General features: G+C 42.4%; 1 protein-coding gene across 2 annotated transcripts; it reads right to left on the bottom strand.

The window, feature by feature from the left end:
• Window positions 1–899: 899 nt before the first annotated feature.
• On the bottom strand, window positions 900–16,107 carry MATN3 (matrilin 3). Of its 2 annotated transcripts, XR_012054819.1 has the most exons (7): window positions 14,877–16,107; window positions 12,441–13,010; window positions 9,796–9,918; window positions 9,249–9,371; window positions 8,596–8,718; window positions 4,158–4,273; window positions 3,160–3,267 (listed from the first exon to the last, which is right to left on the bottom strand). XR_012054819.1 is itself a non-coding variant. In XM_072926328.1 (6 exons), the coding sequence occupies exons 1-6, from the start codon at window positions 15,034–15,036 to the stop codon at window positions 3,140–3,142; spliced, it is 1,227 nt and encodes a 408-aa protein (XP_072782429.1). In that variant the 5' UTR covers window positions 15,037–16,096; the 3' UTR covers window positions 900–3,139. The 2 variants fall into 2 exon arrangements, 1 of the variants encoding a protein (XP_072782429.1); XM_072926328.1 differs by lacking the exon at window positions 4,158–4,273 and having other exon boundaries at window positions 900–3,267; window positions 14,877–16,096.
• Between the last annotated feature and the right edge of the window lie 394 nt (window positions 16,108–16,501).

Genomic DNA, 16,501 nt, shown 5'->3' with positions numbered 1-16,501 from the left:
GCAAATGTAGCAGAGCCAGGACATCCCATGCTAACTTTAATTGTACTGCAGCAAATTAGTATCAGTACAGGGACACGCCACAAAATACCAAGCACAGCCAAATCCAGCATTCTTGGAGGGTTTATAGTCTCATTTTTAGCCCTTACAGCTGAAGCTGTGTGCTATGTTCATTTGTGCTGTTTTGTGTTACATTCCAGTTTAACAATGCTGTGCAGGCATACCTGAAGTCACACTCCCATGTGCAGTGAAGTGAACATAACTGAACGTGCTTGAATGTGGTGTGTGCAGGGTGTGAAACAAGAACAGATGTTGTTTAATACATCCTTGGCAAACCAGTTACCAGAAATAATATTTTGTGTAATGATATTGCAAGGGTCTACAAAATATATGGGATTTTTTCATTTAAAAACCCCATCATTTTGACTCCTAATTTAAAAATCACTTCTAAAGTATTTGGATGATTATAAATTCCAAGTGTATAAAATGATTGGATTCCTTTAATGACTATTTTTTTTTAATTTTTAGCTTGTGTGTTTTATCTTAAAAGCCTGATTGACACAAGTGTCAGTAAAGTCTGTAATGACAATAGGAATGACTAAAAACATAAGTAAATCTTGCAGGATAGAAATATTAAATTGGTGGATGTCTTTCATTCTTCTACATTTTTAACATTATTAATACTTGAAATTACTGTTCAATCTTTTATCTATATTTACAGTGACATCTAGTTTTTAAAGTCAAATACTTATTTTTCCAAATGTGACTTGGAGCAGTTTTCTGTTTATTTCTTCCATTTATGCCTCTTTTATCCTTGAAGTTTTTTCCTTGGGTTTTTTAAACCCTTTATTTCATAACACATGTCCTTTAGGTTGAATACAAAATAACTTCCAACATCAATGTGCATATCATATTGTATTTTATTAAAATAAGTTACAAGATCCCAACTTTCCCACTTAATTGAAAGAAGACATTTTTTCATTCTGCCTTGCCATTTGAAAGTTTTATATAATATGATATACTGTATCCATTCAAGTTTTTCTGTATTTACTTTGAAGTAAGAGAATAAAAAATGCAGTTACTACAGAAAAGCAGTATCTGCTGTAGAAACTGAAGCACAGCAGGTATGAGTAACTTCATGGCTATAAAGTGACTGTACATGAAGGTCTTTAGGGTCACTGTATTTTCAAGGATCTTGTCTTCCTGAAGTCTTCTTGACATTTGTTGATAATAATAAACCACTGCTGTTTTGTAAGCTGTGCAATGAAATAAAGCTTCCTGAAAACAATAAAAAGGCTTGATTCTGAAAAATTATTTTAAAATAAAGCAAAATGATAGCTCAGACAATCTGCTGTCTGTCTTGATATCTCTGCAGCTTCTCAGACACTTCGTCTAGTGGTCAGTTGTTAAGGGCAATAAAATAGATGGCTATAAGGTTTGTTTTATTTACACTCTTTCTCATTGCTGCATTTTCAAAAAACAGTCTGGTTTCTAGATAAAGTCGATACATGCTTGAAACAGAGATTTCTAAACGTATTAGACTTCTGTCAAAATCTGGCATCTTCCCAAATAATCTCAACAACCCTAATCTCTTAGAAAGAGTTGGATCAGGTGATACCCAGGGATGAGGAGCAGAAGGTGATGGTCTCTGCTGTTTTCCAGGTTGTCCTGGAAGGATGCTAGGGATAGAAATGGCACATCAAAGAATGACTTTGAAAGAAAGCCTCAGTTCTTCGTAATAAAGTCTATCCCTAATTTAAACCTACAACATTTTGTTGCTTAACATGAGCACTTGGGGCAGAAAGATTGAACTCTGAAGGATATGCTAATACTGAGATGACATTACAGGTTTAAATATCTTGGTGTTCAGTTTTAACTAAATAGATTCCCTAGAATTATACATTATAATCCAGGAAAATATGAGTTTTCCCCCTTGCTTTTCCCAGGCAGATAAACTGAACACGAAGTGCACTGCATGAAGAGGTATGTGCAATTAGATCTCATGAAAATAACTTTGAATTTATTCAAAAACTGGGAAAGTTTTGTGTCCTTGGCAGAAGTCTTTACTTGACTTTGAGTAACTTTGGCAAACTGAAAAATTCTTGTATCTATCTAAATGATGTATAAAAACTCACTACTTTGCTCTCCTTTTTTTAGTCTTAAATAGTCCACTCTTCCTTGATTTTGAAGCCTAAGAGATTGGGATGATAACCACAGACATAATGCTCCTTTAAATCAATTTCTGTTTGAATAAGAGCACCTTTGACAGAAAAAAGCATTCAGTTTCAAAAATTTTCAGCAAATAAAATCTGTGACCTTCCTTGGTAAATTTTGGCCGTGATCAACCACTCTCACTTCTAAAAATTATGGCTTATGATGCACCACAGCTTGTCCACCTTCAACCTCCAGTTATTAGTTCCTGCCATGTCATCTGAGGGTGTTTATTTCAGCATTCAGGCTTGCTGTGGTACAACAGAGATCACCAGTTTCTCTTTGTTTATTGGTTGGGTTTTTTCCTCTCCCACATGTTAGTGGAATGATCCGCGGGCTGACCGTGTTTCCCTTCCCAAATTCCCCCGCCAGCCGGCACCTCGGGGCTCCTGCGGGCACAAGGCTTGCCCAGAGCCTCCAGCCCCAGCACCCTGCCTGCCAGCCCCCTCACGCTCCTGCATGCACGGATAGGCTCACACATTTTCAGAGACAAGAAGGTGCTTGAAAATCACTTGGGACAGTGCCTGCCTATGGAGGTCGGATGCAGAGGAATACCACAGCTGATGGGCCTGTTGTCACACTGCCAGTGAAGTTGTCCCTAAAGTTTTGGGACATAATAGGAGGGCTCAAAACGGAGTGTCTGATGTAACAGTAAAAGCCAGCTAGAAGAATTATGAGTTTGATGAACAGTGCTTGATGTTCAAAATGGCAGATACAATCTAGGGGATGTGGGCATATGCATTTATTTTATCTTTATTGTGTTGATCTTCAATGGAATGTGAAAACATAGCGGTGTTTGCAACAACCTATTTTTCCCATAGTATTTCTAAAATTAACCTGGAAATACTTTCTATTTTGAGGGATATTTCTTCCCTGGTTTATAACAAAACAGCTACCTCTAAAATACCAGGAAAGTGCTGAATGCAGGTGATCATGTAAGAAAAAGGATATATTTTGTGGACAGAGCTTCAAGGTGTGAGGTCACTGAGTCCTGGAGGGCAGCTATGGCTTCACACTTACAGGACTCTTCAGATGTTACAAGACTGCTCGTTATGGCTCCTGAGAGAGAAAACAACATTTAGTATATTTACTACAATTATTGAACATTTAAATCCCAACAAAATGCTTGATCCTGTGAAAGGAGTCAAACCCATGATGTGAGACTACAGCAAGCACTGCAAGCCAGGGCAGTTGGGAAGGAGGGGCAGCAGCGATGAACAGAGGCTGGTGCGTAGGCAGAGACCTGAGTGTGATAGTCCAGGACAGACAAAAGAGAGTTCAATTCGAACCAAGAAGGAAGCAGAGCAGGATGTTCCTCACCTGCCTGCCTACATCCTCTACACTCTTTAAATTAGACCATTACTGAGGAGGAAAAAAAAAACAAAACAAAACAAAAACCCAAACAAACAAACAAACAAACAAACAAACAAAACCGGGCCTGACTGCAGAGACCAACCAGCCTCCTCCCCTTCAACTTTAATTGTGTCATCCCACAAGTACTCTTGGTTTCTAACACTTGCAATATGCATGCATAGGGAGTGTCTTTCTTGATTCAAGAGGAGGGACACAAATGCATTCAAATGCCACATGAATATAGATGGAGGAAATTATGTCATTCAAATAGACCCAAGTGAATTTAAAATCTAGCAGAAAGTCACAGCAATCTAACTGAAGGAGCCAGTTAGTATGACAGAAGAGCTACCAGACTTTTCAGAAAGAGAAAGTGATCATTGCTACACTCCACAGTGCTTCCATTTAATAGGTTCCTAAGTCTTGAACTCAGTCTTCCAAAATTACAGGGGACCAGCCTCAGCTGTCCTCAAGAATTCCTTCTCCATAATTCACAGAAAAAACCCAACAATGATGACAATTTCACTGCAGTATAATAATGTCAAGCATCAGTAGATGGCTGTGAGTTCTTAGCTGCATGAAAGGCAATTTAACCTCACCTACTCCATAAGGTAAATAAGTTAAGGCTGCACCACTTTGATGAAGGCTGAGAACAAATGTATCAACAGCTACTGTAGCACAGGTACTGTAGTGAGTTCACCATCCACATCTGAGACTGGAATAATAAAGAGAGCCTATAAATACCTTTTCAATACGTTATCAAGAGGTATTACCTGTGTATAATAGCCATCTCTTAATAAATGGGTTTTTTACATTACTTGCAAAGGCAACAATAGCATATTAATAAATTTTGTTTTCTCTAGATGTATAAATAGCTGATCAATGTCAATGTGTGTGAGTTTAGCAGTCATGCCATTATTACTCCCATTTTGCAACAAAACTGCAAAATCTGTGAGGTTGCAGATTTGGCAGCACAGAAACTCATTTGTCTTAAAGCCAATGTTGAATTGGTGTCTCCTTGATTCCTCTGAGCCTGTATTTGTTCAGCTCCCCTCTTTGAAACATTCCACTGGCTTTTTGGTCAATGTACAAAGAAGAGCTGTTCAAGAATCAGCTGGAGGAAGGCCAGTTTGGAACATCACACCAACACCGTTGGTTTCCAACCAACAGCCAGTTAACTTTTTATGTCTGCATTTAAATCCTCCAATGACAGATACAGATCCTCCTTGGATTTTGTCTGTTTTAACAAAATTATTTTTCCAGCCAGCTCTGGCAATTGTCCAAGTGTGTTTTGAATTCTTCTACAGTCCTACTGTGAAATTGAGATTCTTCCAGTATTTGATATTCAAAATTTGGGGCATTCCTGCTGCCACTGGGATACCAAACAAGTCACACAAAACATGCTAAAGCTGTGTTTTTACACTGCCTATGTGGTCAAGTCCAGACCAACATCTATTTTTGCAGATGGTGTTTGTCTGTATCCACCTATGTTATAACTGTGCTCTTAAACAGCATTTTTAGCCGCTTGATGTGATGGCAGGTTTTTCCCAATCTGAACCAGGGGTACAGCTTGGTAGCTCTTGGGTCCCTTCCTACCCAACTTAACTTTGGATTTTACATCAAACAGTGGAGAGGTTCTGCCAACATTTGATCCCAGTATTGCCCATCTGAAAATGGGTGAATTCATTCTTGCCTCACTCAGCTTAGAGGAGATGCCAAGAGTACAAGGTTTAGCACCACAGTAATTCTAACCTGAGTATTGTTCCCCTGGGGATCCCCCAGCCATTCTCCAAATGCTGGTAGGCAATGGAGACTCACATCCCAGAGGCAGGTGCTCCAGAACCCTGCCTTGCCAAGACCTTCAATTATTCCCATTTCAGGAATGAAGATCATGACAGACTGTGTTTTCAAATGCAGTCAGTCCTTCAAGGTGTGATGATAGGGAAGCAGCAACATTAAACTTCAACTAGTTTTAAATACAGTAACTGCTAGAACTAAAGAAGAAGGACGAAACTAGCTCAAAATATTTTGGAAAAAATGCATAAAAGAATGAAAAGGGATTCTACTTTCTGAGAGCTTGTGAGCTGATAGACCATTTCTCAAACAGATTAAAAATGTTTAACACATTAAAAAGAAGTGCTTCAATAAATACACATATTCAGTAAAATACCCGAACATTAAGTTATTACTTGAGCATGTTTTGTCATCTGAATTTAAGATAAAGCCTTCATAGCAGTCACAGGTCTATGATCCACTCACACAGACCTGCTGCCAGTCATAGGTTCCTGGTGCATACACACCAGTTCACACAGGATGTGCTTTGGAGAAGCAGTTATCCAAAGCCAAGATAACATTTTTTAATGCTCCCCAGTGGCAATGCTTTTCCATGCCAGGATCCTGTCCTCTATGAATCTTATCAGGAACTGCTGAGATGTGTAACTGATCTCACCTGGGAGCAGCAATTGTCTTACTGGTGATTAATACATTAACTAATGCGAGGGATACCTCAGACCTTGCTCCCTCTGACCCAGCTGCAAAACCCCACCAGATGTGAGATGCCACATCAGCTCCAAAGGCACACTAGGAAAGGTTTCCAGTACACAATAACTTTACAGTAAGGAGACTGGGAATAAAAGAAACACTTCTGAAATTGTTACATTTTTACTGTAACACGAAGTCACCGAGAAGCTAAGGAAAGGAACAGCAAGATGAAATTCAGCCTGGAGGGGAGGACATCACCTCAAACTCTCTTGCATGGTGGTACACACATTCCATAGTACTGTAAAGTGTGTGACTAACCCCAGATCTTCTCTCCTCAACAATTTGTCAGTTCTGGGTTTGCTGAATATTACATGAATTAGGGAAGGCCTTATTTATAAGTTGACAAAGACTGCATGGTGAGTATTTACTAACATTGTTACATATTTCTTTGTGTCTCTGACACTTGCTCAAGTGAGCTAGGCAGAGTGACATAGAAGTGTTAATTTTAACACCCGAGTGCGTGTGAAAGCTCCTCAGGCAGATATAAATATATTCACATGCTAACAAGAGCTACTGCAATACGTGCACTTAGCTGGGGAGGGCAAGGCTGGAAAGGGATCAGCAGCCTGCTCTCACCTGAGCAGGTTTCCCTGCCAGGGCTGAGGGAGTAGCCTGGGTGGCAGTCACAGGAGTGGCAGTGGCTGCCGCACACAGACCTGCTGGCAGTGGTGCCTGCCAGGCACACACACGTCAGCAGCTGAGGGAGGCATTGCAGAGGAGAATATCAATCCATATCCAAACCTTAGAGCTGGTCACAGTGATTCCCATTCGCAAATGCATCCTCATTTGGATTCAAAACAGGATGTTTTTACTGCGTGTCAATGTGCTGTTAACCAGAGCAGGGCGCACAGAGTGTGTTTTTATCTGGCTATCAACGTCACAGAATTAGTAGGAAATTTTGGAATACTGGCAACACTTTTTGCAGCTGTAACAGATGGCAAAAGGAATGGAACTGGAAGTGAAGAAGTTACAAAACAATTATCCAACAGTTTCAGAGAACAAATATCTTGATTTTAAGAGACTATTTGGCATTATTTCAGCTCTAATTGAGTTGGAGAAGACACTGTTTTATGGAGTGAAAAGACCATAAACAGAAAAGTATATGTGGCTGTTAAAAAAGATGTGACACCCACTGCCAGTTACAAAGTGGGCGCTTTATGTGTGAGGCTGCTGTTTTCTGCCAAATTTAACACATCAATTCTGAAAGGGCAAGCTGAAAACGAGTTCCTATATTTGGATATCTTTACAGTAAGAAGGCCCAGTAAGGCACAAGAAAAAATAAAGGGTGGAGAAAGAAAGGGAGCGAGGAAGAGAGAAAGAAAGGAGAAAGGAAAGGAAGCAAAAGAAAAGAAGAAAAAAGGAAAAGGTAAAAGAAAAGGGAAAAAAAGACACTCTCCCAGACCTAGACGATTTTTGCAACATTTTTTGCATATCTTTGTGATATAACTGTGACAAAGACCTGGATGATTGGGAAATCATTAGCAGGATGCTGCAAAATGAGATTCAAAAGGGAAAAAAAGGCAAGCAATGTGAAGAAAATAATTTAAACTTTGAGTAAGCAGAAGGAGAATTGTTGCTATGAAATGATGCTTGAGATTAAACTCCCAAAGGGGAGGCCTAGCAGAGTTTACATTCCCTCACATGTTTATTGCCTCTCTGTAATGCCAGCTAAGAGCTAATGCTAAGCACCATATTTACAAAATCGGCTCCTAACCTAGGCAGGAAGAAATATTGAGGCCCTCTGGCTTCACCTCTTTGAGATGTGAGACCTGTGACTTACCTTGAGAGATTTGCCCAGGATCTTCCTGGAACTGGAAGTTTGTCACACAAAATATAGTAAGGAAAGGGATTTATAGTGGAAGTGGGGGGAAAAAAAAACCCTATTTTCCCTAAATAAATCACCAATGAGACATCCAAAGAAATTCAGAGTGAAGGTCAAACCCTAATGAAATGAAGATAATATAGAATAGATAATAATTTATAGATAATATATACTTATGTGTACATCCCTGAGTATCAGCTACATCTATGCTCTTGTTCTCCACAAGAGACCAGCACTGAGAAGGAACATTTCCCTCCATCCTCTAGAGCTCTCAGGCTGGAATATTTTTTAAGGTCCAAACATATCCACCAGAAAGAGCAATCACACTCATGATGATACAGACTGCAATCTCTCTTCCAGCAAAGCCCATGCTCTCCCTCATCTCATTCCCTTGTGCTGCTTTACTGAAGAGTTTTCTGACAGACGTGACCCACATCACATATTGCATATGGCAATTCATGCTCCATGGGTGTGAAAATACTGTGAAGTCCTCAAGGAAATGCCAAATGGCATTTTAATCTTAATTAAATACAAGCTTCACACAACAGCAGAAGAGCCAAAGATCTCAAATTACTACTGTACATATGGAAAAACAAAGTTGTTCTGAGTTTTCAGGAGTTGTACAGCAACTCTAGATAATTTATCAGAAAAAATTTTTCTTAATCAGATCTTACCTGAGCAAGTCTTCTTGTCTGGATTCAGAGTGTATCCTTCATAGCAGCCACAGCTGTAGGATCCATCATTACTCAGACAGACTTGGGCACAGTCATGCCTCCCGGGTGCACACATGTCCAGGGCTGTGGGGAGCCATGGTTTAGGAAAGAAATCTGTTAATGCCTCCCAGAAACTGTTTTAAATGCTCAACACTTTTAATTAAAATTTAATTACGATTTAACAGTGTCCTACTACATTATTATATTATGCTGCAGACAATTGAATTCAGTTATTAATTATTTAATGGAGGAGACAGATACTGCAAGACATTACTACACCACATCTCATGCAGTTCTGTCTTTCCTCAGCAATTCCAACAGTCCCACACATCCCCAGTAAGGATGAGTCTAAAAACCCACATGAGATGAGCAATAACTTGCCCTGTGTCAGACTAAGCAGCTAAACAATGTTTATGGAATTCTGTGAAGACCATAAAATGGTAGATAAGTGCCAAACTGCATTTTCTAATCAACAAATTTAAACAAAAATGCAATGTTACTGTTATTGAAAACAAGGAAAAGACTACAGGTGAGTTCTCATTTTAGGGTAACTCACAGAAAACATATCCATATACCCATGAGTTTCATATATTCAAGGAGCCTTTAATTCTTACCTGAGCAAGTCTTGTTGTCTGGATTCAAGGTGTAGCCTTCATAGCAGTCACAGACATAGGATCCGTTGTTACTCACACAGATCTGGCCACACTCGTGCCTCCCAGGTGCACACACGTCCACAGCTTGTCAGGCATGTTAGAGAAACAACTCATTGTTAGTAACAGGCAGTTTGGGATGGAGGGCACACTCCCATTTTTAAATATATTTTGATTTGGAATGAGCTCAGAAATGGCAATAGTAATTGAAGGAGTTAGAACAAGTGGTAGGAGAAAATATCTGTAATGTATTTTAAGACTTTGTTTTGGCATGTCGCCCTAATGAATGGATCTGTAGCCACAATAAAAAGGACGGTGAAATAATCAAACTACATCTCACCATTACTTGCACCTGAGTTTTATTTATTATTAATTTCTAGAATTCTTACTTTAAAAGATACAGAAGTTTGTTCTTTCAACAGAAGCACACAAGTAGCATCTCAAAACCAAGACTAGTGTTATTTCTTTTTTTTTTCTCTCTAGTTGAACTCATTATCCAAAGGAATAATACCTGAGCAGGTTCTCTTGTCTGGATTCAGGGTGTATCCTTCATAGCAGTCACAGAGGTGGGATGCCCCGTTACTCACACAGACCTGCTGGCAGCCGTGGGTCCCCAGGGCACACACGTTCACAGCTACAAGGCATCGACAGAGAGGTACTGCAGTCACCCCAGAGGGAAGGAACGGGCATTGCTCATTCATGCTTACAGAAGTACATCTTGCACTGTTTGCTGCATTAGTGGTAGTAAATGGCAGTGCTGTGTTGCTGTCACAAGTTACAGACCTCCTTTGCAGCCCTCCATAGCCAGGAGAGAGAGGTCATAAATGGCATGGAAATAACTCATTACCTGAGGTGGCAGGAGAAAAGATGAAGTGAAAATGAGATGATTCAACAAGGAGGGATTTTAAGCATTCAGTAACATTATGCTGGAAAGGAGAACTCAGCCATGAAAAGGACCTTTTGGCTCTTTGTATCCAGTCCCTTTATGGTAAGGACAAGGTGTGGAAGGGAGGGAGGGAGGATGGATTAGAGAGAGAAATGGGAAGATGGGAAGACAGGTCTGGTTTTACCTGAGATTTTTACTTATATTAGTAGTTACTAATTAGTATTATTGTGGGTATGGAGTACTGGTAAAATCAATCTCCAAAACAATACTGGTGAGATAAAAAATCAGAAGCAAGAGTGCATAAACCTCATGTATTTCTGAAAACAAGGCAATTTTGTGGCAACAAAATTTTCCCATTTTCTAAAACAAGGAAGATTTAAAAGTCTGCTAAAAAGGCTGATAGAGTTGTCTTGTCTTTATATTTGACATGCACAAAATCTCTGGGTGGTCTTTTCAAGCATAAGTGAGAAGCTCAGACTCAAATGGTCAGATTTTTGTGGTAGGAAAGTCAAACGTCCACTGACTTGGACAGCAATTCGAGGCTAAGACTTTTCCATCTCTGGGATGGCCTCATGCTGAATAACGCTTTCAATGCATCAAGAACTTGATCTTAGCCAACTGTTTTCCCCCTGAACATTAGTTTTCCTGTTTTCAGTTCACCCTGCAAATAAATTAATTGCCTCGGTCAAAGCGGAAAAAAATCCTAATTGCCACTGGTGAGTCCAGATTTCTGACCAAAAAGCACTCTGGAGCTGGAAAAGGACCCAGTTTACCATACTGTCTTACAAGGCCCTCTTAGATTTGGTTTATAGGAGTCTTTTTAAAGACTGTTTCCTTCACCCTGTTTTTTTCATGAATCCCAGATTCTGGCAAACTGCACGCAGGCACCTCGAGTTCCACTGGAAGTGTGCATGTGTGAGCCCTCTGATTTACCCAACAGCCTTGCAGGGGCGTAATTTCTTCAGCACAATAAACAGTTTATTCTTAAGAACAAGAGATTTTTCTTTGCTGCTATGAAAAGACCTGCTTTGGTGAGAACACAGGTGGACATAAATGCTGTGTTCACAGCACACGTACCTGTCCAGCCAGGTGGGCACTTGTGAGGATCTGGTCACACCAGCAACACAACGTGGTGTCAAGCCAAACCTCAAGGCATTTCCTATGCTAATTATTGGCAAAGTGTCCTGTCTGCAGATGGTCTGACACATTTATTTCATACCTAAAGAAAGACGTTTATTCACTCTAAACATACTCAAAAGGTGTGGTGGTAATTTTTAGTAAGGCTCTGAAAAAACAAAGTAACACACTGCCAACCAACTTCCCAAAGAAGGGGCTGTTATTTTAATTCTTTTACAATGTCATTTGTACCTATTTTACCTATTATTTGCTGGAGATTTAAAGTAAATTTCTTAGAAATTTACTAGAAAAATCTACTTTGCACAAGTTTTTTAATTGTCAGAAAGTTGTAATTTGATTTTTGTGAGTAGGGCTGTGTCACAGCTATCTATAGGCAGTTCTAAATACTCCAGATTACCTTTTTTCCCTGTGAATGACAGTAACAGCCCACTCTGGCCTAGCATTGTTAGTGGAGTTCTAGCCTAAACCAAATACATATAGCATTTTTATAATATCAGCCCTGAAAAAACAAAGCTAATTAATCACATCCCACAGTTCTTGTCTTAATCAAGTTACAGAGAAACAGAGGGAGATGTGAGCCTGGCAGGCTGGAAAAGCCCAGCAGTGCCTAAGGAGTGAAAGCCTGTCCTGAGATGACCTGCTGCTGCATTTGAGCACTTTATCCTGCACCAGATTACTCAAGACACTGCAGTGGTTTACCTGCCATGCTGATTATTCTATTCTGAACCTATAGGGAATCCCTTCAGCTCTACACGCCCACCCTCCTTACTTCCCAGTGAGATGGGAAAATAAATGAGCAGCCTGCACAGCTCTGGTGTGCAGTAATGCAATAAATATATCGGTCAAACCTTGTCTAGATTGCTGTGATTTCTCTTTCTCTCTAAATCTGACCAACTGCACAAGGAGGTCCACTCGAGTCAGGTCTGTTACCTACACTAAGGTCACTATTCAAAATGAAAGGCCGTTACTTGGCCTGTACTGAAAAAGAGGGTTGGCTTGTCTACCCAATGGATGGTAAAGGAAATATTTAGATGTGATACATAATACTTCTGAAAAGCTTCTTTCTTAAGGAGTGGAACCGCAGAAGTCAAAAGGAGCCAAGTTACACTGCTCTCTTGGACTGATCCCCTTACCACAGAAAGTCTCCCTGAATCTGGAGGTCAGCTTTTCGATCACACCATACGTCTCCACATAGAAGACATGTTCATCCAGGGGCTCACTGGCCATGATCCTCAGGGCCTGCATGTCTGCCCGGCCCACCCCGACCGTGTAGATCTCGATGCCAGCTGTCCGGGCGCTCGCCGCCACATCTTGAACCTGGTCCTGTGGCCGTCCATCCGTCACAACAATGACCACCCTGGGGATGTTGAAGGCTGCCGGCCGGGTGCCCATTTCCTCGGTGAAGACTTCTTCCATGGCAGTTTGGATGGCAAGGCCGGTCATGGTGCCAGCAGACAAGGGCTCAATGCGAGACACAGCCTCCTTCATCGAGGCTTTGTCAAAGTAGGTCCGGAGGGGAAACTCCACCTTGACGGTGCTGGCGTAGTTCATGACCGCCACACGCGTCGTTCTTTCACCGACATCCAGGGTATCGATCATTTCTGACAGGAAGATTTTCACTTTCTCAAACTCTTCAGGTCGGACGCTGCGGGAGCTGTCTACGATGAAGACGAGGTCTAGAGGCCGGTTCTTACAGGCAGCGTCTGCCAAGAAGGAAGGAAAATGCTTCAGTCATCTCCTACACAGTACAGGAGCTCTCACTCACCCAAGGGCAGTGAGTGCTGCCATGGCAAGCTACTCCTGCCAGATAATGTTGGTTGATTCTTTATGAAGAGGCTTCAAATTATAGTGAGCAGCATATTAGAGTCATAAACATTAATTTTGACGAGTAACAAATAACTGATTTTTTCTAAACATTAATAGATAGGTGCTTATTTGAGCCCTCAAAATGTCTAACAGTCTTTGAAACAAAGGGTTGTGGTTTTCATGTAACCAGCCAACAAAGAGATGGAAAAGTTATATATAAATGTATTTACTATTTATTTTCATAAAGTTTGAATTCCAGCTTTTATAAGATAAAGAAATAAAATGGCAAACATCTGAGTAGATCACATAGGGAACAGACAGTAATATTTTTTAGGATAGTAACAATATAAACTGCTAATTAGGAATTATTTCTTTTTTGGAAATCACAATCCAAAATACACAACAAGAACAAATAAAGGCAAACAAGGAAAAAGAAAACATGATGTTGTAAAAAGGCTTCTTTGGAAATTGTTGTCATTTTAAGGCTTGTAGATCAGAGAGAAAAATGAAATTACTCATTAATGAATTTTACATGTAAAAATGAACATTTACACACACATTTATAAAATTCCTCACTTCCATATAAATCTAGACAGAAGCAGAAAAGCCATAGCTTAGATCAGAGACAAGCATCACTTCTAGGAAGACAAAAACCAATCAAGACAGTGACAGCAGGCAACTGAAATGCCCCTCCTTGTCCTGATACCACATCCTGACACAGACTGTACCATGTACTTAATTTATGCCATCAAGGTTGAATTTGCAGCTGAAAAATGGACAACCCAAAACAAGAGTATTTCTATAAAAGAAACATCCTGGCTCACCAGTGCATTAAATAGCAAAATATGAGGTTTCCAGTTTGAATTCACACCTTGAGGGCTAACCTGACACACCTCTCCTGGCTACTATCAAGTTTACTTTTATTATTCCATTCCAGCTTAAATTTTAAAAATCTTCACAAGTGTCTTAAAAGTAGAGGTGAAAACAACATTTTTTTAGTTTTTTACAAGTCATTAGAAACCTTTTTTCTCTGATTCAAGTGAAAACAGAGGAAAAAAATGAAATTGCACAAATTCTCTCAGGAAGCACAGCAGCATAATTGATTTTGCCTTTGGATGGAGTAGTAGACCAGAGAAATCTAGGATCCCACCCAGGTAGATTCTATATAATTCCATATTAATCCTGTAATTCAGTTTTGCCTTTGGGAAGCTGAAAAAACATTAAAGCATGTTAGTGCATGCATGCGTATATTAAGACAAGAAAAAAAAAAAAAAGAAAAAAAGACAAGCACGGTTTGTCAAAAAAAATAAAATAAAGAAAAGAAATTTAAAAAAAAGATGAAGTGCAGTGTTTGTAGGCAGAAAAATTCTCTTTTTTAGAGTGAGAAGGAAAAAAAAATGCTTTTCAGCCACCTGGTCCTTCCACGAGTGTGAAATAAAGATGTTTCGAGCAATGAGCACAGGTAGGGAAGAGCTACGTGAGGTTTAGAGGCGCGGAGCGGTCGCGGGGCAGCAGCGAGGGAGCGGAGCAGAGCCGAGGGAGCGCGGAGCGGGGCAGCAGCGAGGGAGCGGTGCAGAGTCGAGGGGGCGCGGAGCGGGGCAGCAGCGAGGGAGAGGGGCAGCAGCGAGGGGGCGCGGAGCGGGGCCGCGGGGCAGTGGTGCGGAGCGGGGCCGCGGGGCAGCGGTGCGGAGCGGGGCAGGGCAATGGTGCGGAGCGGGGCCGCGGGGCAGTGGTGCGGAGCGGCCGCGGGCGCGCTGCGGTACCTGCGGAGCGGCCGCCGGGGCGCGGCTGCCGGCGCGGGCGGAGCGCGGCGCCGCGCGGGGCCGCGGGCAGCGGCAGCAGCGCCAGCGCCAGGCAGCAGCCCAGGATGCCGAGCGCCCGCCCCATGGTGCTGCCGCCGGCCCCGCGCCCGCCGCGCCGCATTTAAAGCTGCCGGGAGCGGGAAGGGGACGGGACACCGAGGGGGCATCGGCCGCCCCCGCCGCCTCCTCCCCAGGGCGGGCCGGTGGCCGTCGCTCCCCCGCCCCGACGGGCGCCCAGCCCTGGGGAGAGGGAAAAGGGCGAGGGTTGGAGCTCCTCGTTGGGAAAGTGCGGCAGGGCCGGGGCAGGGCTCAAACCTGGGCGCAGGGGGAGCTGAGACACCGTTCTTCCTTCTCCGTGTTTGGTCCAGGCTTATGTTGCCTTTCCGTCTCCAGGACAGTAGTTGCAAAGAACGGCAGAAAGCTCCTAGTGTGATCACCGAGGCACAAGAACTGCCTGCTCTGTTGCCAAATTTGGCCAAGGGCATTTTGGCCAATTCCTGCAGGAAGCTGCAGTGAGCTTTGGGAAAGCAAGACTTAGGGCACAAAGGCACCCTGATCTCCAGCGCAGGGCTTTAGATGATGCTTTTGCCAAATCTGTATCCTGTTGCACTGCAGGATCATCTTCTCTCCCATCACCTCCAGCAGCAGAACAGGAAGCCCTTACTTAGGAGAGGAACCACCAACCCCCGGAGCTGTACAGTATCAGGCAGGCACTGACTCACTTCAGCAAGTTCTGCCACGAAAGCACAGTAGAAGAGGCCACCATCACATTCCCAAAGGCTGCAAAACAGTATCGGGGAAGAGGGACCACCACCCTTCAAGCAGGAGAAAGCCACAGGCCAGGGCTCCAGGGAAGTATAATGGCTTTTCTCCCTCAGAAGACACTGCAGCTTTTTGAGAAGAGCACATGCACACACACCAATGACAAACCTCAGGCAGTGCCTGCTGCTGTCAAATACCACTCACACACGTGGCCAGCCACCCACTTGGACACTCTCAATGAACAGCCCTTGGCAGGAGCTCTTTGCCCACTCATGGTCAGACACACAAACACTCCCTCACTGCAGAGGGACCCAGAGCAGAGTGTGTGCTGGAAACCGTGTTTGAGCAGCACCCAGTCGCAGCTGTGTTTCTTACACCACACAAAACCACAGTGGTCTTTCACCACTCCCCCACTCCCTCCAGAGTCACACTGAAGCCATCTGTGGTAGCATCTAACGATGCCCTGGGTTTGGAGTCTCTGTGGAGCTCAGATCCAGTGCAGCTCCTCAGAATCAGGAAATAAGAGTGCAGCTGCCAGCAGCACTGGGCCCACCTGGGTACCCCCTCATGATAACAGCGGGACAGCACTGCCAGAACAGGGGCAGAGAGGCTCTGAGATCACTGCAGTTCAAAGTGCTCTCACAAGTGGCACCTGGGTTAACTAGAAAGGAGAAACTACTGCTGGTAGCACAGCCCTAACAGAGCATTTTTAAATGTGTACAGAGATACATATTGAAAGTACAGGAATAACCCCACAAATTATATGCTGCAACAATCTGAATCCCTTTTCCCAGAATTTAACACCAGGTACCTCTTCTCTTCCA

Source organism: Taeniopygia guttata, chromosome 3 (genome assembly GCF_048771995.1).
Source record: "Taeniopygia guttata chromosome 3, bTaeGut7.mat, whole genome shotgun sequence".
Lineage (NCBI taxonomy): Eukaryota > Metazoa > Chordata > Aves > Passeriformes > Estrildidae > Taeniopygia > Taeniopygia guttata.
The sequence above is the reverse complement of the archived record's forward strand: the minus strand, read 5'-3'. Positions and strand labels throughout refer to the sequence as shown.